General features: G+C 37.6%; 1 protein-coding gene across 14 annotated transcripts in view; it reads right to left on the bottom strand.

The window, feature by feature from the left end:
• Positions 1 to 24,723, bottom strand: part of THOC2 (THO complex subunit 2) — a 113,462-nt gene that overhangs the window by 20,229 nt on the left and 68,510 nt on the right. For 9 of the 14 annotated variants that reach the window (XM_081794261.1, XM_081794262.1, XM_081794257.1 and 6 more), the window contains 15 exons: positions 17,219 to 17,315; positions 16,535 to 16,628; positions 16,062 to 16,142; positions 14,379 to 14,475; positions 12,050 to 12,167; positions 11,381 to 11,560; positions 10,194 to 10,358; positions 5,517 to 5,792; positions 4,328 to 4,469; positions 3,715 to 3,872; positions 2,668 to 2,796; positions 2,190 to 2,321; positions 1,915 to 2,099; positions 1,243 to 1,421; positions 873 to 975 (listed from right to left, as the gene is read on the bottom strand). In XM_081794261.1, coding sequence (XP_081650387.1) covers positions 873 to 975; positions 1,243 to 1,421; positions 1,915 to 2,099; positions 2,190 to 2,321; positions 2,668 to 2,796; positions 3,715 to 3,872; positions 4,328 to 4,469; positions 5,517 to 5,792; positions 10,194 to 10,358; positions 11,381 to 11,560; positions 12,050 to 12,167; positions 14,379 to 14,475; positions 16,062 to 16,142; positions 16,535 to 16,628; positions 17,219 to 17,315 — 2,136 coding nt within the window. The remainder of the gene's footprint in view (positions 1 to 872; positions 976 to 1,242; positions 1,422 to 1,914; positions 2,100 to 2,189; positions 2,322 to 2,667; positions 2,797 to 3,714; positions 3,873 to 4,327; positions 4,470 to 5,516; positions 5,793 to 10,193; positions 10,359 to 11,380; positions 11,561 to 12,049; positions 12,168 to 14,378; positions 14,476 to 16,061; positions 16,143 to 16,534; positions 16,629 to 17,218; positions 17,316 to 24,723) is intronic. The other 5 variants (XM_081794266.1, XM_081794263.1, XM_081794265.1 and 2 more) reach the window with 1 other exon arrangement.

Here is a 24,723-nt window from a genome sequence, read left to right as displayed (position 1 = left end):
ACACTCCATGTTATATAAACCATGAAGGGTTTCCTATGGACTTCAAAAATAACAGAACTAAGAGTAGCCCTTTGAAAACTAAACGACTTTAAGACAAATAAAAAGGAAGTACTTCTTTATCCAATAAATAATAAATGACCAAATTCATGAACAGCATATTAAAAAGAATGATTAAACTGATGGCAGGCCGTTTTCTGTATATGTTCATAACCTCTGAGGATTACAAGGTTAGCCAAAACTTATCCCACAAACCAACCAAGGGTGCTACTATCAGGAACTGGATTACTTGGCTGGATGGATCCCTGGTCTAAATCAGTGTAGGCTTCTTTTATGTTAATTATCCTTACCCAGAATGCCCATAGCAAGTACTCAATCCTAAAAGGTTTTTCTTTTAATTTTTTTTAATGTTTATTTATTTGGGGGGGGGGGGAGGGAGAGAGCACAAGCGGGGGAAAGGTAGAGCGAGAGAGAGAGACACAGAATCCAAAGCAGGCTCCAGGTTCTGAGCTGTCAGCACAGAGCCTGATGCAGGGCTCAAACTCACAAACTACGAGATCATGACCTGAGCTGAAGTCAGACCCTTAACAGACTGAGCCACCCAGGCATCCCAATACTAAAATGTTTTTTTTTTTTTAACTTCACTACCTACCTTCACCTGCGTAACTCAGCAGGGGAAACAGTGTCAGTCTTGGCATTATAGAAAACATATGGAGGATGGTTACGCACATCATCAAATTAGGGGTACTTAAAAAATTCAAAAGTCCAACATAAATGACTTTCATAGTATTCAACTACCACCCTCTTTCATTCATGGCTAATGAGATTAATCATGTAAGAATTCAGAACTGTGACATACAGCACAGCATTCCTACCTGTTAGAGCCACTGTTTCCATTGCTTGAATTCCCTTTTGGTGTGGCACTAGAAGCTTTATTAACAGCTTTCACACCACACTGAGATCTCTCCCTTGATTTATCTGAAAAAAAGGTAAGGTTTTATTTGACAAGTCCCTAATTGTAAATAAAGTACAATTTCACAGCAAAATGATTAGAGATGAATTCTAATTCATTCTTTCTAAAGAAACAAAGGGCTAATTACTTCTTGATAGTCTTGATAGTTACATACTCCTACCTAGGGAATAAAAAATAATACTAAGCCAGCATTTTACTTGTCACGTGATATAAAACACCTTAGTTTGTTCAAACGAAATGTATCACTTATAAACTTCTACAAATAAGCATACCAGTCTCCTCAGTACTGCTTTCGTCCGATTTGGATGCACTTCCTATCGACGAAGAAGAAGGCCCACCACCAGGCCCATTTTGTACACTGGCAACTGCATTCCTCGGAGGGGGGTCTTTGTGATGAAACTCATTTTCAGGTATCATGTATGACTTTCTACTTTTCAACTGCCCAGAGTAGCTGAAAGTCGCACAAAGTGTTTAAATATACAAATACAAATCAAAAAGTACAAACATGGAGTTTAAAAGAATAAAATTAGCAAATTATTCACCCTACTTGGTGCCAGAGAATAAAAAATATTAATTTTCAGTAAGTTCCTGAAGGTCTTTAGAGAGAGCCCCAGATGCTTTCTTAAAAATAAAAATGTAAACTGATCCTCAAACTGTCTTTTTTTCACTATTGAAGATCCAAATATCAACTGATGATAAAATTACATTTCCTCCAAACCAAGACATACTATATATGACTTTTGAAATTATCATCCAGTATAGACCGGAAGCTGATAATCAGAAGTGACAACTCTCACCAGCCTGTGGGAACATGATCGCATAATCTCCCATAATCTCCTGAAGTAAGGCAGAAGATAAACTTCAACACTGTAAAACATTTTAAAGTCTTCAGAATCCTTCTGTCATCTAGTCTCATAAATCACATTAAAGTATAATTGTGTTACCCCATAGCCAATGCATATAGATCTGGCCTCTTCTCTTTTTCTTCTTGGCAGATTTTATGCACTCTTCTTTCCAAAGCCTGACCCAGATTCAAAACTTTTGGGTACCAAGGAAGTATTTTTGTTAGCACAATCAAAATATTCCTGATGTGAGTATATTCGCCTGTTTCAAGGCAATGCACCGATGCCTACAACAAACATTTTAAGACCTATTATTATGAAAATATTAAGTATAAAGAGAAAAAAACCACCTTCAAGAAACACAATTTTTTTTTTACCTTGGTTAGTTTGTAATGCCATTTATGCACAACATGTCGAAAATTTTCATAGTCTAATTGATCAGCTTTATTTCCACCATCAAATCCAGTTGCTCGTAATATAGTAAGGAATCCTGGATAATTTCCACATTCCTTTAAAAAAAAAAACAAAACAGGCTGTTAAAGAAAAATTCTGCCCCCAAAATAGCAGGAACTGAAAACTTAAGAGGACTAGTTTAATGATTCCATGCAAAAACAAGATCTGAATGATAGGTAGTTTTCACAGAAATGTTAAACTTATTTGATAGTATTAATTTGGCATGTCAGGTCGAGATATGACTTTTTTAAACAGCACTTTTTAATAATGAATGAATTATGCTTAAATTTTAAAAACTGTTTTACAACTCAATCTTAAACTCACAAAACTGAACAACCTAAAGATTACTGCGAGTGGTTGTTATACACAGGGGTAAAATGTTAGGGTGTTTATTAGCCATACCTTTTCATATGTGGCGCGATCACTGTGCCACCTGGTCACAGTCTCTAACATGCAGCAAAGAAATCGCCCATATCGACTAGCTTCATTTTCAGTACAGCTTGCAACTGTGTAAATTATATCAGAGAAAACCTACAGGAAAAATGTTTGAAAAATAAAAACAAATCAATGTCAAAATTAGTCCAAAATGTTAAACGGTCGTGTTACAGCAAATCATAATAAACTAAACAGGTTAGTTTATATATCTTCCCCTTTTATATTCACAATTCCAGAAACCTTTAAAGATTTTTGGCTTTTGTGAGGAAATGGCACATTCATAAAGCAACAGCAACAACAAACTTTTATTTTAAAAAGCTGATGTACAATGACAGAGGAAAAAACTGTAATGATTATTACAACATAACTTCTTCAACAAAGACTTAGCCATAGATATTACTGGGGTTAAGGGGACAGTAAGCAGAGGCGAGGTTCATAGAAACTAGAAAAAGGCAGCTGACATGCTGTGACACAGGTTACATTTTTAAACCATAAATGCAGTAATTTATTAAGAAAAAAGCCAGATGCAAAATTACATAAATGTGACCATACTGAAAAGCATCCCTGCTTTTATGTGTGTGCAAAGGTGTAAGCCGTTTTGTTGTTTTTTGAGGGGGTGAAGGTTAAGAACGAAGAAGAGAGTTCTACCTATTATTGACAAACGTATAAACCCATATTATGAGTTAACAGATTAACTAGGGGTGCTTATTACGTGTCAGGCACTATTCAAAAAGCTTGTGTGTAGTGACTCATTTAATCCTCACAATAATGTTCTGAAGCAAGTACTATTACCCCATTTTACAGTAAGAAAACTGAGGCACAGAGAGGTTAAAAAAAACTTGCCAAAGATCATATAGCTAGAAAGTAGCAGAGCTAGGATTCAAGTTCAGGCACTTGGCTCTTGAGTTCATGCTTTTAACCACACACACAATAAATACCTCTATAGCTTATCATGTTTAGCTATCTTTGTGTGAGACTTTTTTTTTTTTAAAGGTTGCAATAAAAGGAACTTACTCGATCATAGCAAAGAAGTGTGGAAAAATTTGGAGTTTTCTGTTGATGTACCAATTCAACAAAACGAGCACAGTAAACAGCATCAATTGCTGAAAAAATACATCGAGGAAATATACACAGCTGTAGAAATTTTGTGATGGTCTCATTTTTGGTAGATTCTAAAAATAAGGGAAGAATATATTAAGTGGTAAACTTCTTCCTCAAGTGCCTCAAGGCCACTAAACATGACAACATATTAATTTTAGTGTAGAGAATGCTATAAAAAACCACAAACTCTATAGTTTGTAACCAAAAGGTCATGCCTGGGATAAGACTTTCATTTTCACTCTGTGGACATTTTTCTATCTATAATTTCTCCAGAAATATGATTTCATCCAGAAAGGTTGAAGGATAAGCTGCCAATATTGTAGTTTATAATTACTTTCACCAGCAAACTAAATCAGTTCCTTCAGCGAACATGTGAGGTCGACTCTGCATTAATGAATCACCCAAGAACGGGATAGTGAACGCTGAGTTGAAATACAAACATAACACACTTCAACACCTCTGAAGTCATAGAGGTTTGCTTTTGTAGTTTAGCAGGAGCAGGAATTTAACAAGTCCAACCACTCACTTGCTAAAAGCCAGTTGTCCTTCTCCAGTTTCAGTCTCTGTAGAACTCGCTGTACATGTTCCATCTGTTTCTTTTCTTCTTCAAGAAGCTTGTCCTGAAGGGCAGTACAACGCTCCTTCTCCTTTTTCTTTTTATTTGGAGGCTACAATGTAGAAGTTAGATACTTTTCTAACTACAGGAACATTACCTCCCTCTCTCTGAATTAAAAAATTCAAAAAGAGATAAATGCTGACACTTCATCTTCATTACTTCACAGGGGTATCGAGGAGTCCACCTGAGTGTGCTTTCACCACCATTCACCACCATTCACCAAATCCAAACTGTCGTCTTCCCATCAAAACAGGCTACCTTTCCAGCACTGGTGCTTCTAGTCTGCGGCATGGAGTCATCTTTGACTCTTCCTTCTTCACTCCAGCATCCCAAATGCTTATAAAGTCTCGTGCATTCCCACTCCCTCAGTACTTCACAACAAATTGCCCAAAGTGCCACCTACCTGGTCTCCAGCCTAACACCAGCCCCTTCGCCCTAACAAACGCATCCTTCATACCACTGTCAAGAGTGCTTTTTCCAAAGTACCATTTTTACCATTATCACTTCCCTGCTGAGGAATCTAATACAGCCCTCCTTTTTATTAGTCTTCTTTCCTAACTTCCACTGCTCTACATAATCTGGCCCCATCCTAACCATTCGAATTGATCACTAAGCCCATTCACTAGAATAAAAGTGGTCTCTTTAAACCTTAAATTACTTCGCACCTTTGCTGGAGCTCTCAAGTGGCCAATCTGCCTCCCTATTTCCAAACCTAATCCATCTTCAAAGCCTACCCAGCTTAAGACTCACCTCTTTCACAAAGCCTTCTGCTAAAGAGTTCTCCTTTTGGGAACTCCTACTGCTCTTGTAATTGGAGTCACACAGATCATTTTAAGTTGCTAACATAGTCTTCGGTAAAAAAAAAAAAAAAAAAAAAAAAAAAAAGGCAAACTCATAATACCTTTTGTGTGATCATAACCTCCATGTATTCACCAAGCCCCTGCCCCCTCCCACTGAGAGGTCACCACTAACTCACTTAGAAAATATTATATAGCAGTAAGATCATAGCTTTAAGGAACTTGAGTTAATACAAAGTATGGGTAATGTTGAATTAATACCATGAAATTATTGTACCTGGGCTACTAGAACAAAAACCTACCATTTCCTGATTGTCATCAATTGCTTTCATCTGGACTTTAAGTTTATTGACTTCCCGTTCATAGCTGGTATGTGGAACTGCAAGGTCATACATTGTCAATGACCAGAATGTGGCATAGAATTGAGGGCTGATGTCATCCCAGACTTTGGAAACATGTAAGGAGACCACTGCTTCATGGACAGGAGCCATCACCATTTCACACGATGTAATGTACTTGTGAACTTTATGTTGCTGTTTACTTCCTTTTTCTGATTTTTTAAGTTCATCATACTTGGACTGGAGATAAAATGTAGAAACAAACACAACACAATTTATAGCATTGACTTTCAAAGTATAAGAACCTATGTTCCCTTCTCAAGAATCAGAAGATGACCAGTCCAAACATTCTGATTTCTTACCAACATTTATTTTAAGATAAATCATCCCTGGAAGCTGTTCCAATCTTGTGTGCTCACTAGGAGCTTTTCAGCAGATTCTTATTAAACCTGACCTGTTAAGTAAAATAGCGTATGTGTGCCCACTCCACCATCCATGATCACCCACCCTACTCTCTCTTACTACTATATCAAAGACTGAACATGTAGGTTTTCCATTCCTGCTTTTAAGATCTTCAAGGGAACCCAGTAAATGGTCTTAACACCAGTAAAGAGGCAGAATGGAACTAGTAATAGTTAACCAGCACAGAATGTTTTATCACTACACATAGCCCCTACTGGCCGTTACAATTTGTCAATTAAGAATCTCGATCAACATTAAGAAAGGGTATGAGAGGGGCGCCTGGGTGGCTCGGTCGGTTAAGCGTCCGACTTCGGCTCAGGTCATGATCTCACGGTCTGTGAGTTCGAGCCCCGCGTCGGGCTCTGGGCTGACAGCTCAGAGCCAGGAGCCTGTTTCAGATTCTGTGTCTCCCTCTCTCTCTGCCCCTCCCCTGTTCACGCTCTGTCTCTCTCTGTCTCAAAAATAAATAAACGTTAAAAAAAAATTAAAAAAAAAAAAAAAAAGGGTATGAGAAAGTTACTATAAGACTGCCAAGTAGGGTGCCTAAGTGTTCAGGTTTGGCAGTGAACGAGGGGATTCCCAGGATGCAAGAGTACCGTGCCAAAACTGGCAGTCCCAAGCAAACCAGGATGAGCTGGTCACCCTGCTGGTAAGCTAAATAAGACTTTCTATGAAGGGATATGGTAGATTAGAGTTTAAAGCATGTGGGAACTGGCTCTGCAGCTTTTTTTAGGCCTGACTGGTTTATCCTAATTTTGGAGGAGGGTCAGAGGAAGGCCATACTCTTAATGGTAGGAGGAAAAGAAGCTGTTAGTACAATGGGAGGAACTACATATCAATTCATAGGGTATAATACCAAAGGTCAAAAAAATAAGAAGAAGAATACAAAGTGTTGTTGCTACTGTCTCCTATCCTTCCGTCTCTTTAGGATGAAAATTTTGTTGGGATGAGGCATCATCCCTGAAGATGAACCTAACAGGAGATCTAAAACTCACTTCTTCTTTATGTTAAATAAAGAAGCATTTAAATCATCACGGTTTGTGCTGAACATGGAACCCAGAACCAGAAGGTCAGACATCAAAGGCTCCACTTCCAGGGCTGGACTGTGGATGGTAAGAGGCTCGGCTCCTTACAGTCCCACTGTCTTCCCTCCGGAGTGCCTCTCTACCCCAGGCTAACCGGACGGAAGACATACCAAGTACTTGGTTCCAGAGGGTAACTTAAGCAGCATCTTACAATTATGAGAATTACAATCAGAGAATCTTACAATTATTCTATAGGTGGAAGATTTACCTCCTGTTACCCCATTTTAGAGAACTACACAGGAGACAAAATTACAAAGAACATTACTTTTGAGAGAGAAGCCCCAATTACATCATAGACCCGAGAGAATAGCCAGGATAAGGAAGGGTCTTTCACCTCTGAGGCCAGGTCCTGTTGATGGTGACTAATATGAACCTATGTGAGGCGGAATGACATCTGCTGAGGTTCTAACAAAACGTAGGATAATCAGCGCTAAAACTATCTGTACAAGATAGCTTGGCTACCTGATTTGGGCAAGATCTAGAACATGAACTGGGGGAAAGCCTTTCTTTCATAACTGTGTTGCAAGGTGGGTCTCAACAATTAAAACTGAAAATTAAGTTATAGGCATGAGGGGGCAATGATGTGGTATGACAGCCCCCGTCTCCCCAGTCGTCTGGTTCTGAATATCACTACTATTGCTAGGCACCCACCTAGTCCCTATCTAGTTAAAAAGAAAAAAAAAAAAAAAGGCTTGATGAGAAAAGACAGCTGTACTTCATATTTAACTAGGATGAAGATTTCCTCATCTGAAGTCAGTATAACTCCCTCTTCAAGCTTACACCTTCAGTCAAATAAAGAGGCATAACAGCTCTACATCTCAAGTCACTTGGGGCACTAAATCCATGACTAGAACTGATATCCACAGTTATTGCTATACTTCTAACGACTGTTCAAAAAGCTCCTGTTGGCCCAGTAACCTGAACAGTGTTTGGTCGGCTAAATCACTCCCATGAGGGCCCGATGGTAGTCCATTTACGGAAGGGACCCAGCAGTCCCCCAACATTCACACCCTCTCCTCGAAGTTTCTTCAAGAGAGGTCCTCACCCAAGAAGCAAACGCAAGGCTCCTCTAGGGAAATCTGGATGTCCATCTAGCGCAACCAAGGTTTCCAAAGAACTCCCTTTCCAATGTGGTCTGTCAGTAACAGACTTATCCCTGACTTGGCTGTACTGTCACCTCTATATGGCCCTTTGTTTTCTTCTGCAACCCTGACGGGGAAATGACATTTCTCAGTTTAGAATTTGTATCTCTTAAATGACAAAGACATAATATTTTACACAGGCTACAGAAGAGGCAGCTATTGGTAGGAATGACCTGCTCCATTTTCTGACCTGGAAAAGTTCAGCCAACCTCAGGCAAGCAGGTGTTCCTGTTTGCTAGGGTTCAATATCGCTGATTAGTGTGTTCACTTCTCAGTATAGCACAGGGCAGGTCAGAATTCCTGAGATGAAGCAATTCTCCCACCTCAGTCCTTCAAGAAATCAGGTCCCCTGGTGCATAGCTGAGACTGACCTACTGCGGGATGGGGCGACAACACAAGACATAACTATGCAAAAAGAGCATACAATTTCCTGGATTGAGAGATTCTAAAGGGAAAAAAGAGGCCTAATCCTACCCCTTGTCCCCCTTTTCCTTCAGAGAAGATAGCAGAAATGGCAACAGTATTGTTGCATAATGCTGAAAGTGATAATTAAATCAATTAACAGTTGTTAGAGGGAAGTGTGACACCGCACCAGTTGATATGTAAACACTAACAGCTGATGGTTGATTAAATGATCAATTAGACCCCAAATTTCTCAGCGTCTTTTCTCCACACCTATACTACACAATTCTGTGTTTCTACTGGGAACAAAGAAGGATCCTAGTTTAAAAGAAAGGACAGAGATCTTCCCCAAAATCTGGAGCGAAAAGCCTTACCCAGTACAGACAACAACAAATAAACAGAAGGGCCAGAATTCAAGCCTACGCAAGGATGAAGAATACACTGGGGCTCCAGTCAGAGTGGAGAAGTACCACGGTTTCCAAACAGAGGGCTGACCATGGTCCGAAGGGAAAGGAAAAGCCCATTCCCCTTCCAGGTCACTGCTTTGCAGGCAAGAGTCCAGGTGGCAGAGAGAGAAAAGGAGGGAGGGCAGTGTCCTCTTCCCCCAACATCCTTACAGTCGCTAGTGGGATACTCTGCTTGGGAAGGCTCTGGTTTGCTTTTGTCGTTTTTTCTTTTTAGTTGTCTCATTTAGGGGGGAGAGAAAGAAAACAAGAACCATGAATGTCCCTTTCTGAGAAGTTACACAGCACAGACTACAAGAGTTTTTAGAGTGTTTGGGGTGGTTAAGTCTTTCTGTTAGTCTCTTTATTTCTCTCAAGGCAGTACAAACAGCAAGTCAACTATCTGACAGGGATATTGTCAACTGAAGAAATAGTACCCTCTGTATTCCATGGGAGTATTCCGCAGAATGACATTACCATATTTTCCTGCATCAGAATCAACCAGTGCTTATTAAAAAACAAAAACAAAACAAATTCCCAGGTACTATGCAAGTCACTAAATTAGAATCTGGGGACACAGGACGAGTTTCTAGGATGCTTCATTGGTGACGCTCATCTACACTAATGTTTGAGCACTATAGTTAGCTCTAAAGGGCCCATATGACATCAACCTGGACAACTGGGGGTACAGTAACAGTAAAATTATAGCACCAGTGAGACTTACATTTAGAGGGAGCATTTTCATCATACACCTCTCAGAGATGAACGTTAACAAAAGAATAACTCTCCAAGGGGCACCTGAGTGGCTCAGTTGGGTTGAGCATCTGACTCTTGGATTTGGCTCAGGTCATAATCTCATGGTTTATAGAATCGAGCCCAGCACTGGGCTCTGTGCTGACAGTGTGGAGCCTGTTTGGGATTTTCTCTCACCTCTCTCTCTGCCCCTCCCCCCTTTGTACTCAGTCTCTGTCTCTCTCAAAAGAAATTAACTTAAAAAAATGTCTCCAAGAGACATGTAATCTGTATCTATTTCAAACTAAAACATATTTATAGTTAAGAACTACTTTGGAATCATTCTTGAATGGCAGCAAAGACACTTACACTTACCGAAATGTGGTGTGCATACATTGGCCTAGACAGGAAAAATGCTGCATCATGGGGTGTATGAAATTCGTTACAGAGCACATCAATTGAAGGCACTCGCTTTATATAATCTTCTGTGCTTAGATTAGATGCTAAAAACCCACCAAACTGCACCAGGGTATCATGACACTAAATTTAAAAAATAAGACAAAAAACACAAATGTGCTACCACTTTACAAAACCGACATAAACATTTTCCAAAATGATTACGATATGTCATTTTAACAATATTTTGATTAACAATAAAGAATTCAAATTTTACAACTTAGAAGAACTTTAAAGACAATCTATAAACATCATCATGTAATCATATTACCACAAAAGATACCAAGGCCCTGAAAAGTTCATCAATCTAAGGCTTTAATGTTCAACCAGGTCTCAAGTTCCAAGCTATTATTTCATCACTTTTAGTAGAATATACTTCCCCTACATCACATAAAACAACGGTTTTACGTATACAGAATTTCCTTGCCCTTAAAAAAGGAAAACTTCATTTATAAAATATATGTGATCTCTTTTTTTCCCTTGTAATACAGTTGGTGGTAAACACATCTTGTAGGCTAATCACAGGTTTTGGTGCCTAATATTTACAGAAATATTTTATAAACATCACATCTACTTTGTTCTGACTGAATTTCCAGATTTCCAGAGATCAGGAAAAGATATGAGAGCAAATAACTTGAAGTTAACTACTTAAATTGAAAATCTTATACATATGATTACATTTCCTAGAGCCTTCTCTTAAATACCATAATTTGCACAGAAATACGCCCTAGTTCAAGAATGCCTATTTTACATTAGAGCTGTTTCACACTCATATGATGTGCAAATGACATTTTAAAAATTATATTGCATTCTGGGGCGTCTGGGTGGCTCAGTCAGTTATGCATCTGACTCTTGATTTTGGCTCAGGTCATGATCTCACAGTTCCTGAGACTGAGCCCTACGTTGGGCTCTGTGCTGACAGCGCAGAGCCTGCTTAGGGTTCTCTCTCCCTCTCTCTTTGTCTCTCCCCTGCGCGTGCTCTCTCTCAAAATAAACATTTAAAAACAAAAAATAAATAAATAAATGAAAATTATACCACATTCCATATTTTCCACTATCAGGATGAAAAAGAAATCCACACAAGCACAAAAGCCACTTTAACTTGCCTGATCATAGAGTTTTCCCACAAGTTTCAAATGTTTCTCTCCACCTTCCTGGAAGATTACCCCATTCCTCTGCTGAGCCATAAGCAAACAGAGAGGAAGAGCAAGATCATGGTCCAATAGTGCATCTTTTAATCTCTGGGAGGATTTTTTAGTGTTTCTGATCTGGCCAAAATAACCACCCTGCACAAGAGAAGACATAAATTTACCAGCGCATAGTATGTAACACATGCTATCTGATTTGAAAAAGACACAGAAGAGGGTCAGTTACAATCCTGAAGATTAAAAACTTATTCTACATTCCTTTCCTCTCTTCACAAATTTATTTTAGTGACACAATTGCTGATTACAGTCACCAGTTTAAAGATTCAACAACAGAGTGATGATGTTCAGATTAACACCAGTTAGGATATCAAGGACCACAGAACACTTGGCATTTACTTCCCTTACAAATGCACTGCTGTCTTTTATACTTTGTTTCAGCTGTTTGAAAGGGCTTAAATAACTAGTAGATCACAGTTTTCAAAAGGGAGATGAGGACAGTCACGAGAGGAGGGTTATGCATGGCTTTGACATTTGGCTTCATGTACTTACGCGTTGTTTGGATTCTTTAGTATGAGCATGCATCTATTTTGAACTTAAAAAGTCCATAAAAAAACGAGCAACTCTCACCTCAGCTTTTAGTTGCTCTCCACCAGTCATGGCCTCTAGTTGCTCCATCGTCATTTCCTCTGTGATTTCTATTCCTGCCATTTTTTGTACCACTTCTTTCAATATAAGCAGGTCAAAACTATTTGGAAAAAATAAGAAACAGTCTAGAGTTGAAACTTCAAACATAAAAGTTACAATATATTATAATTAACATGCTGAGAATCCCTAAATTGCTTGTATGTAAATATGGAGCGGAAAGGGGCTAATGTGGTTTTTAAGGAAAAACTGCATTCCTGGAACTATACTGAACAATATTTGAGACATGTAATATGTTTACTTTAACATTTTCCTGGGAATAATTTCAAACATACAGACAGTACGTAAAGATAAAAAATAGCACAAAGCACTGCCATATACCCTTTACCCTGACTTCACCTATTAACATTTGGACTCCTGTTCTCTTTATCGTTTGTGTTTTCTCTCCCTCTACACACACGCGCGCGCGCGCACACACACACACACACACACACACACACACACACACACAATTTTTTCAAACCATTTGAGAGTAACTTACTTAGTAAGTAACATCACTTTTAAGGGCACATTTTACCCCTAAAATTCCTAAGAATGTATTTCCAAGAATATAATTATTCTCTTACATAACCACAGCATAGTTATCAACTTTAGTAAATCTAACACTGATTCAATACTTTAATCTATAGTTCATCTTTTATTTTTTATCACTTGGCCCAAAAGCCCTTCATAGCATTTTTAAATGTTTTTTATTTATTTTTTAACTCAAGTATAATTAACATACAGTTTATGTCAGTTTTACTCATACAGTGATTCAACAATGCTATACATTACTCAGTGCTCATCATGGTAAGTGTACTCTTAATCCCCTTCACTTCTTCACAGCATTTTTTTATCCTCCAGTACAAGGTGGCCAATATATATATTTGACGGTATAGAGCCATCTCTCTAAACAATCACACACACTTGGAAGGAATGGAGGGAGTGAGGGATAGGAGAAAGAAAAAAAAAAGGAAGGGAACGAAGTTCCAAGTTGCAGTGTATGAGCCTAAGATGACAGCCTTAAAAACATTTGTTATTGTGCCAATAGTTACTCATTTTAATTCTCAAAGCTTAGGACTATCAATGGAAATAACAACATATGACTTTCAAGATCCTCTTTAATTAGTTAAGTAATGAAGATTAAGTGGAAACCTTCTTTCCTACAAAACAAATACAGACGTGTTCCCAAACGTAAAGCTAGACATACGCAAGACACAAGTTAAAAATAGATAAAAGGCAGTGTTTGAAGATTCTTATTGAGTGCTTACTCTCTCAACTTGTCTTGCCTTCCCTAAACATAGGTTTTGAAAACAAGAGAGCCCTCCGGGCAAATTAGTATGCAACAAGTACCAACGAAATATTTTAATTTTTCTTTAAACTATCTTTTAATTAAAAACTATATTCACAGTACAGAAAACTGAACTATAGACTTAAAAATAACATTACATTCTCCTGGCCCATAGACACAGAAGAGTAAAATGTATAGGAATGGTGGACAGATGCACAGAGTGTGATGTGCTGATAAAATCCTAAAATCTAATTATTTTTTTCAGTGTTCTCTAATCCAAAATAAGAATCTGTCAAGAATTACTTAGGTAATACTTGTGTGGAACAGCAGATAGCTTTAAAACTTTTGTTTGCTTTCTACCAGAAAGTTTTCAGGAACAATTTCCAGTTCTTCGAGTCTAGTCCGTCTACTGCTGAGGAGGTTTAAGATACACACTAATTCCAACTCTAAGCAGTGATATGGGTCCAGAATAAAACAATAAAATTCAGTATTTATAAAGAAAAGAGAACGTTATCCAAAAGGTATGCAAGCTGTACGTAATCTCTGAAGTCCATATTTTTTTAAAAAATTGTTTCAAAAATACTATATACACCCTCAAAATAAACATGTTCCTACCATATGCTTAATGTAAAGTTCAATTACTGTCCAGCAGCATAATCAATAATGTAATATGTCTTGTCATAAGAAGATTTACAATATACCATATTAACTAACCACTTATTCAAGAGCCTAATAGGTAGTCAAAACGAATTGTCTTTTTAATGAATTAGATATATGGCCAAATATTACATTTGTGTAAAAAAGTATTTATGTATGAAATTACAATTTCTTTTAATTAAAGAATTCCATATATATAAGTGAGCAACTATTCTACTTAAGCCTACAACCAACAGTTTTTCAGGATAATAGCAATCTCAATATCCCAATACCACCAGAAGTACTCTAATTACTGAATTTCATTTACATATAATTTGCTATGAATACCTTTTGCCTGCCTTTAGCTGATTAGCCACATATTGAAGAAGACCAGCAAGATCAATTGGATATTTACGAAAAACTGCACCACAGAAACTAGCCAGACCTATATGAAATAAAAAAATAGGGCTTTTAAAAAACAGTTCATAAAACAAAAAACAAAAACAAAAACAAAAAAAAAAAACACAATATTAAGTGCCATTTCTCAACTAACTCAATCTCTAAAACAAAATGAGCTAGGAATACTTGTATTGCTGATGCCATTGGAGTTTTAGAATTAATAACAGCTAATATTTCTTGAGCATACATATGCGAAGCACTGTACTAAGTACTTTAATGTTAATTATCTCATTTAATTTTTGCAATAATCATCTCAGGTTGTTATCAACCTATCAATAAGGAACATGTCACATAGTTGGTATGAGGTAGCACAATGATTCAAACCTATACGACCTGATTCCAGAGCCTGTTGGGCCACAACAATTAATCAGGCCACAACAAAATCTTGCAGATCACTCAGTAAATTTGAATGATCAACAAAACACCTGCCTCTCAAATGTTTGAGTCACACACAAAAAACCTCTTTTTATCTAGAAACATGCTACTAGTTGTGGAGAGGCAAGCAAACAGGTAAAGCATTGCCAGACCAAGAAGCAAACAAACGACCAATTTTTACCAATAGTCCTTATCACATCATGAGTAAGGAGAAAAACCCCAGTCAAGACAAGAAGAGGAGATCCCAGTAAAAATCAAGTGATCTGTAGCCTTTTCAACAATTATTTGCTGAGCATCTAAAGGATAATGGACAAAACACAAGTCCTGCCCTCAAGGAGCTTACAGTCTAATGAGGGATACAGAAAAGTGAACTGTCATAACTATGATGAGTAAAAGGTTCCATGGGAATACAGAAACAGAGCACCTAATTCTGACCTTTGGGTAGGAACATTAATAGGGAAAGCCTTCTGAAGAAAAGTGACCTCTAAGCTGAAATCTAATGAATAAGTAGAAGACGTGGTGGAGGAAATGAGGCTGCAGCATGGAAGGGTATTCCAAGTAGAGGCAATAACACGTGCAAAAAAGGCCATGGAAAGTACCAGTTCAGTATTAATGGAACCTAGAACATTGGGGAGGGGCAAAAGATGAGGCTAATACACTGAGTAAGGACTTGATTCCAAAAGAACTTACTTACATGACTTAATCCAGATTTCAGACTTTAAAGGGCAATGGGGAGCTACTACAAGATTCAGCTATCAAACATGATAGGTTGAAAGAAAAGGGAACTCACTGCTAGAAATCAAAAGCATAAGAAATTTAAAAAAAAGTAGTGTTTTTTGTTAACAAACAAGTTTTTGTTCTTTTAAGATGACCGAAACGTCAGGATAGAGAGAAAAGACAATAGTTCCTTTAAGATTAATTCCACTGAAATAATAGAAGGGAATTTTCATCTCCCCAGGAATGCTTGCACAAATTCGATCATAGCCAATACTGGACTCTTGAGTTGGAAAATGAATAAGTACTATATGAACTTCCTTACGCAGCCAAAGACTTGGACGTCCAGCTTGAGAACAAGCCAAGTGGCTAAGTATTCTCAGCACCTCTTGACAAACAGGCTCTTAGCATGGGTAATAGAATATATAACATGGCAATTGCAACAGATGGAAATTTCATCCTTGGAAAAATAAAAATACTTACTCTGAAGCCAGCTTGAGATGGTTGTGTCGTCATGTTTCATTCTCTCCTTTTCCGGATTAGCTAAAGCTTCGATGATACAATCTTTCATACATTAAGGAAACATTTCAGGTCACTACAATCTCTAATAAAGCCCCTTAAAACAATTGTTAGCTTCAAGTTATTATAAATCATTGAAAATTACACTCCATGTAGTACCAACTTTTCTTCTTTAGCCACTTTTCCATCTCTCAGCAAGCAAGACAGATTTCACCTGTATCACGATGTTTAGTAAACATAACATTGTTCTCTCCCTATATACAACATAGACACGTATACACAAACTCCTGGCTGGCCAACCTTCAGATCAGCCACCTGAATCAACCTCATATGCCTACTAATGGAACTTACAATGAAAAAAAATAATGAAACTAAAATGTTCACCATTAAGGTCTATGAAATGTGAAATCTATGTGTTAGTTCACTTGAAAGGATACAGGCCAAAACATCATAATTCAATGAAGTCAGGTATTTCAGTGAATCTACTACAGGTGTTATTAAGTTATCATACTTCTGTATTTGTGATAAGATCTGGAAGATAAGAGCAAAGAATAGATGGCATTAACTCATCAAAAGAGGCGTTCTGTGCTAAATTATGGCTATATTTGTTAAGAAACCATGCTTAAAAATAAAGTAGCTTCTATTTTGTATTTACATAAGATCTATTCTGTTTCTGTAGAAAATATTTTCATAAGCTACATTTTCCAATTAGGAAACAATTCCAGGAATAAGTTGAATTTCAGAATGATAAATGCCAAATGTCTTTTAGAAATCTCTTTCTAAATATGAAAGTGCTATGCTTGAATGAAATGCTATTCAAATGTTTCTAACAACTAAAATCATATATAATGCATCTCTTTATTACTATTTCTCTAAATCAACATATGGTAAATAAGACAGTATTAGATTATTTATAACAGTAGCATTGTTATATATTACCAAAAAATTAGATCAATGTGTTAAATATATTCTATGCTGTTTTGGTTTTAGATTATATGATGTCTCGTTTACTAAAGATTTTTTTTCCCCTAAAACTACCATTTTTAAAACCTCATCATTCCATTTCCACTTGTCCTGATTTAAAGATAACAAAAAGAAATATCCCTTAAAACAATATTAACCTCAAAACATACATAATCAAACAAAATGGTTGGATTGCTGTGGCTCAATTTCCCAATTTGTCTTCCAGAAGGCTTCACATTTTCCTTGGTTAGACGCCTACAAGAGGAGAAAAAGGTGGCACGGATCATCTTAATTAAGTCATTTCCCTCACAATGTTGACAGCTTTGTTGTATCATAAAAACAAAAACAAAAGAAAAAACAGGTATTTCCCAAGTATCTAAAATGGATCTACGTAAACAACCAAATTCTTCATATACTTTACTGTAGGCCTTAGGCTATTTTGATTAGGCATTCTACCAAAGGATATTAAGATTTTATATTGATGCTTAACATTTGTAATATAGACATTTCCATTTTACAGTAAGTCTAATAAGCAAAAACTCCTAATGTACTCTACGAGCACATAAAACTCTTGTAGCAAATCAGAATTATTTTAGATTTAGATGGGCTCATTTATCAGCTTAGGGATTAAAATACAAAATTTAGTGTAATGCAATGAATACCTCATACCATCTGTCTCAGTTACCCTAATAGAGTAATAGCTAATGCCGCATTCCTTGATATAGGAAGTTCTCTGGTTTTCATGTAAATAATTTTTGAAAGGAAACCATTTCTGAAAAATCAATTCTACTCCTTTTCTTCCTCTTTAATTCTTCCTCTGCTCAGTATTCTTTTACTAACATTCTGGAAAACTTACATCTATGAAATGCTTACAGTTCAAAATTATTACACAGCATCTTAAATTCTTCTAACATTACATAATACATCTACAAACTTAAAGGGGCACCTGGTGGCTCAGTGGTTAAGCAGCCGACTCTTGATTTCGGCTCAGGTCACGATCTCACGGTCCTGGGATCGAGCCCCATGTTGGGCCGTGTGCTGAGTGTGAAGACTGCTTTGGATTCTCTCTCTCTCCTCCCTCCTTCCCTCCCTCCCTCCCTCCCTCCCTCTCTCTCTCTCTCTCTCTCTGCCCCTCCCCTGTTTGTGCTCTCTCTCCTCTCTCTCAAAATAAATAAATAAACTTTAAAAACAAATCTAGGAACTTAAAAAGCTGACAACTCAAAGCTTTCTAGAATGAAAATACAATATGAAGAAGCAAATAATGAATTCAGTTGATAGTTCAAAGAATGGAACAATTCTGGAAGTAACAAACTTAAGAAGTTTCTTATGACAAAACTGACCCATCAATCAAAATTATTTCATCATCAACTGCTTCCCTTTCCCATTCTCCACGGCCCAGTTTCCCTTTTCCCCCACAGAAGAGAGATCTATCAAGTTTTAAACTTTGGCTATACTCTGCTCCACCTTCAAACTTACTACCACCTGTCCTTACTTCTGAGCCTACTATTTCAAGTGGTCATCCTACTGCCAAAGCAAACCCTTCTTCTCTATACTTTTTATCCCATTCCCTTCTGCCTCCACCCTGGAGAGAAAAAAAATAAAAATAAAAATAAAAATAAAAATAAAAATAAAAATAAAAATAATAAAAGGAATAGATTCTTGATTTTTGTCTCCCCCTCAAGCTACCACGCACGGCGTCTGGCATATGGAACACAATCGGTGAGCATTTGTGGAATGAATTACTGAATGCCTTACAGCAAATTCATTTTTTAAACAGCAATCAAAATTTGTGAAATTCTGCAAGTAATAAATTAATATATTCCCTTCCCAACATACAAACTTCAATCAATACCAAAATCATATTGTTCAAGCCTGGTGAAATAGTTATAACTAACAAATACAACAAAAACCCAAGTACATTAAAAATTCTACACATATCCTTCTGTGGTAAATATTTTTATTAATCAATTCATTCTTATTAATGTCTTCTATGACAGGCAAAGAGCTAAGCACTAGGAATACAAGGATGAATAATAGCTCCTGCTCTCAAGCTTAGTCCAGCTGGGGAGACAGAGTCAACCTATTTTTTACATTTTACATTCTCTAACAAGTACAGCAAATTACAGAACAGTACTAATTATATGCTATCAATAGTACAAAAAGGGAGAACAGTATCTTTGTATTCACCTGTATACACATAAAAATATCTGGAAGAATAAATAAGAAAGTAAACAGTGGCTCCTTTTTTCCTTTTAGGAGGACTGAGTGGATGGGGGTAGGGTGTGAGACTTCTTACTATCTACCTTTTTGTATTTATTGAAATTTAAACAATGTGCATGTATAAACTATTCAGAAGATTAGATAATTATATAAAAGACAAATAATCCTAGCAATGTATCTCAGTGGTATGATAGCATCACATGCATATGGGACAGTGGTGGTGCAAATAAAGAATAGTCAATTGTGCTTGGCAGTATGTGCTACAGAAGCCTTCATGAGATGGTTAACACTGGAGCCCACCCTCCAAGGATGAGGTCACCAGTTAGGGAGGAAAAAGAGGTAAGGGAAAACCTGTACCAACAAAAGAAACGAAAAACATACGCAAACATAAAGAGGACCACAGCACACTGAGGGAAACTTGACTCAGTACGGTTGGAGGTAGAATTGGCAGGGAAAGAGGTTGGAAATGGGGAGGGACAGATCACAAAAGATGTCTCACATCACCACACCATAAAGGTTGACACATCGTAATCTGCAGGCAATGGTTAGTCACCAAGGGATCTTGAAGAAACAATAAATACAAGGCACCATAATACTCCAGATAAAAGAAATGAGTTATAGTGGCAGTACAGAGTGGAAGAGACAGATTCAAGAGATTTGGTAAGATCTAACATACAGTTGACCCTTGAACAACATGGAGATTAGGGGCAATAACCCCCAACAGTTGAAAATCTGTGTATAATTTTTAACTCCCCCAAACCTTAACTATGAATAACAGCTTACTGTTGACCAGAAGCCTTACCAATATAACATAAAGAGCCGATTAACACATATTCTCTGTATGTATTACACGCTGTATTCTTACAATAAACTAAAGAAAACGCTATTAAGAAAATCATAAGAGAAACAATTACAGTACTGTATTGTATTTATCAATACTGTTAAGTTTACATCATCTATTTACAAGGTGAACAGTCTGTCAGTACCTACATCAGTATTATCTTATATGATATAAAACACTGTAGATGTAGGTACTAACACTAGACATCAAAAATGAAAAGATAATGTGGAAAAGAAACTCATATTCATTCACAGGTATAATGATTCATACACTGATAATGAAACAGCAGCAATATGATTGGTTTTAGGACAGCCTAGTATAATCGATACAATTGCTTCATGGTAGCCTAGCCTATAGACTAATGAATGAATCATTATAAAATTTTAATGGCATATAGCATTACACTCATATTCATAATACAGTATTGGAAACACTGTTACATTTATTTAGAAAACCACTTACCTGTGATGATAGGCTGATATGCAGTTTGTCCAATTACAAGAGAAAGGCATACTACAGTAATAACAATTCTTTGAAAGCAAAGTTGTAAACCAGTAAGAAAACGAACACATTATTAATGTTGTTAAATATCATTCACCGAATGCCTACGTAAGGACAGCCTATCCACTTCCATACAAGTCTTGCACACAATGTCCTACATGATGAGGACAGAAAAACATCTCTTATAGTTCTTCCCACAGGGTTAGATTTTCATACAGAGACACACACAAACACAACAGGTAAGTTTCTTAACTGTATCACAGGATGCTTATTAGTGGAAGTGGATCATCATGAAGTCTTCATTCTCGCTGCCTTCGCACTGAGTAGGCCGAAGAGGAGGAGAAAGAGGAATGGTTGCCGTTCTTGCTGTCTCAGGGATGGCAGGGTGGAAGAGGCGGAGGAGGTGGAAGGGAGGCAGCTGAGGCAGGCACACTCAGTGTTACTTTATGGAAGTACATGGTAATTTGCCTGACTTTTTTGCTTTTCCACTTTAAAAATGTTTCAATGTGATACCCATTCTTCTCCCACTATTTGCTTTAGGTTCAGTGCCCATATCATAGAAGGGTCCATGTCATAAGAGAAGTCAGAAGCAGTCTTGAATAATCAGAACCTTCTGCCAGACTGTCTAAGGTCAATCTGTTTTCTGTCACTGCTTCTTCTACATCTTTTTCTTCATCTTGCATTCATTCAGAAGCACTCGTCTCCATCAAGTCATCTGCTATGTGGTGTCTAATAGCTCTTGAATTTCTGAAAAATCCAGATCTTGAAACCATTTACTCCCAACCTTTTTTGCCATATCCACAATCTCTTTCATGATTTCCTTGACTGGTTCTGTCACAAATCCTGTGAAGTCATAGACAACATCTGGACACAGTTCCCTCCCTCCCCCATCAGAATTCATTATTTTGGGCTTGATAGCTTTTACAGCTTTTCTGCAACAATCATGGCATCTTCAATGGTGTAATTAATTCTTCCAGAATTTCATAATGTTCTCTCTATTGGGGTTCTCTTTCATAGTGTTCACAATCCTTTCCATAAAGTACTGTGTGTAATGAGTCTTAAAGGTCCTTATGACCCCCTGATTTAGAGGCTGAACTAGAGACACTGTGTTTGAGGGCAAGTAGACCATTTTGGCACCTCTGGTGTTGAATTCATGGGGTTCTGGGCGGACAAGGGCACTGTCCAATATGAAAAGACCTTTAAATTTTTTTATTATTATTTATTTTTGAGACAGAGAGAGACAGAGCATGAGCAGGGGAGGGGCAGAGAGAGAGGGAGACACAGAATCTGAAGCAGGCTCCAGGCTCTGTGCTGACAGCAGAGAGCCGGATGCAGGGCTTGAAACCACGAACTGTGAGATCATGACCCAAGCCGAAGTCAGATGCCCAACCAACTGAGCCATCCAGGCACCCCTATTAAAAGAACTTTAAAAGTCAGTCTTACTGCAAGGTATTTCCCAACTTCTGGGACAAAGCCCTGATCAACTGAATCAACTGAACCAGTTGATCTGAATCAATTGACTGATTCAACCAATCAACTGAAAAGATTGGATTGATTCAATCCAGAAAAAGAGGTTCTTGTTGTCCAGGCCTTCTTGTTGTACAACCAAAAGACTGGCACTTGATGTTTATCTTTTCCCTTCGAGGCTCAAGTGCTAGCAGCTTTATAGATAAGGGCACTCTAGATCATAAACCTAACTGCATTTGCACAAAACAGTAGAGTTAGCCTATCACTTCCTGCCTTGAATCCTGGTACTTGCGCCTCTTCCTTAAGGTCTTTTGTGGCTTTATTTTCCAGAATAGGGTAACTTTTGTCTGCATTAAAAACCTGTTCAGGGGTCGCCTGGGTGGTTCAGTCAGTTAAGCATCCAACTTCAGCTCAGGTCATGATCTCGTGGTTTGTGAGTTCAAGCCCCGCATTGGGCTCTGAACTGCTGACAGTTCAGAGCCTGGAGCCTGCTTTGGATTCTGTGTCTCCCTCTATCTCTGCCTCTCCCTTGCTCATGCTCGCTCTCAAAGATAAACAAACATTAAAAAGTTAAAAAAAAAAAAAAAAACCTGTTTAGGCAAATATCCCTTCTCCATGATTTTTTTTGAGTTTAACTTTATTTATTTTTTGAGAGAGAACTAGAGAGCAAATGGGGAAGGGGCAGAGGGAAAGGGAGGATCCACGCTGTCAGCACAGAGCCCCATGCGGGGCTCAAACTCCCCTGCTCATGCTCTGTCTCTCTCTGTCTCAAAAATAAATAATAATAAATAATAAATAATAATAAATAAATAAATAAATAATAAATAAATAATAAATAATATCATGACCTGAGCCGAAGTCAAGAGTCAGACACTTAACTAACTGAGCCACCCAGGTGTCCCTCAGTGATTTTCTTAAAGGCATCTGGGAACTCATCTACTTTCTGCCTCTTGGTCAGCAGAAACCACTTCTCCTGTTATCTTGACATTTTTTTAAGCCAAACATCTCTAAAATTATCAAACCATCCTTTGCTGGCATTAAATTCTCCAGCTTCAGATCCTTCACTTTCCTATATCACAAAATGACTTGGCATTTTCTCAAATATTAGAGTCTATACATATTTCTTCCTTATGGTAATCCTGCACCCATAAAAACAGCTGCATTTTCAATACAAGATCAAAAAATATTTCACAAAAAGTACAAATTTTTCACATCTGCTCATATAGCTGTAGCAATGGCTTCATGAATTGCCCCCCCCCCCCCACCCCGCCGCACCTTTTTTTTTTAAACAACAATCCTTAGGGGCGCCTGGGTGGCTCAGTCAGTTAAGCATTTGACTTCGGCTCAGTCATGATCTCATAGTTCGTGGGTTCGAGCCCCACACCGGGCCCTGTGCTGACAGCTCAGAGTCTGGAGCCTGCTTCAGATTCTGTGTCTCCCTCTCTATCTGCCCCTCCCCTGCTCCTCACACTCGGTCTCTCTCTCTCTTTCTCTCTCTCTCAGAAATGAATAAACATTTAAAAAAATTTTTTAAAACAGTCCTTAGGCTGGATTCATTTATCTTGAAATGGCGGGTACCTGAGCCACAGACCTCAATCTAAGCAATTTTTTCTTGTAAGCAATTTTTTCTTGTACACATTAGCAATTTTTTCTTGTAATGTCATGACTCTGCTCCACTTGGGAGCGCTTCTGGCAGCACTAGAGGCAATTCATACGGGTCCCAGGCTGTTATGTAAGGCTTATGATATTGCAATAAGCACGAAAAATACATAAGAACCATGAGACATCACTTTTTATGGCAATAACGCAATTTACTGGAGAGAGAAACTGCTCAGAGATGATTAGCACCACACAGTGTTTTAAGCGGGTACTCACAACACTTGAGCTCACTGCATAGCAACAGGAGGTGGCTACGAAATTATTACAATGGTACACTAGGTACTATAGTTAGTTTTATGCAGTTATGACTTAATACTAAATCTTTACATTCGTTTACATGTCTCTTAACTACCAATGGCACCATGTATGGTCTGTTAAGTATACATATAAGTTTTGATAAATTTTAACTTTTTATAATAGATTTGTGTATATTCTATGGTAGCAAATGATAAAAGACTAGTATCTACTAGTCATATTTTATGCATTAAAGACATACCTTTTTCTTAACTTTTTCAATATTTCTACGTTATGTGATTTGTAAGTTGTTCCAAATCTCCAAAAAATTTTCCAATATATTTACTGAAAAAACAATCCACATATAAGTGAACCTGCATAGTTCAAACCGATGTTGTTCAAGGGTTAACTGTATTATTAAATAATCCCTATAAAGCACATAGTGCAGGGCCTCACACACAAATATTAATGGCTCCATAAACATTAGCTTACTGCTGTTGTTAAGCTAGAAACTCTACTTGGGGAAATCTTAAGACCGAAGTCTTTTGGAAGGACCAATTCTAGTATCTCCTTCCATGCCTTCCCCAACTTCCCAAGGGTGAAATAATTCACTCTCTTCTCTATCTTCTCAAAGAACATTATACATACTATATAACAGCAACTATTAGATCTGATTGTGATTGTGCACACACTTGTTTCCCCAGCAGACTATAGCCAGGGACGATATCACTGGGCACAAAC

Source organism: Panthera onca, chromosome X, assembly GCF_046562875.1.
Source record: "Panthera onca isolate mPanOnc1 chromosome X, mPanOnc1 haplotype 2, whole genome shotgun sequence".
NCBI classification, from domain to species: Eukaryota; Metazoa; Chordata; class Mammalia; order Carnivora; family Felidae; genus Panthera; species Panthera onca.
The sequence above is the reverse complement of the archived record's forward strand: the minus strand, read 5'-3'. Positions and strand labels throughout refer to the sequence as shown.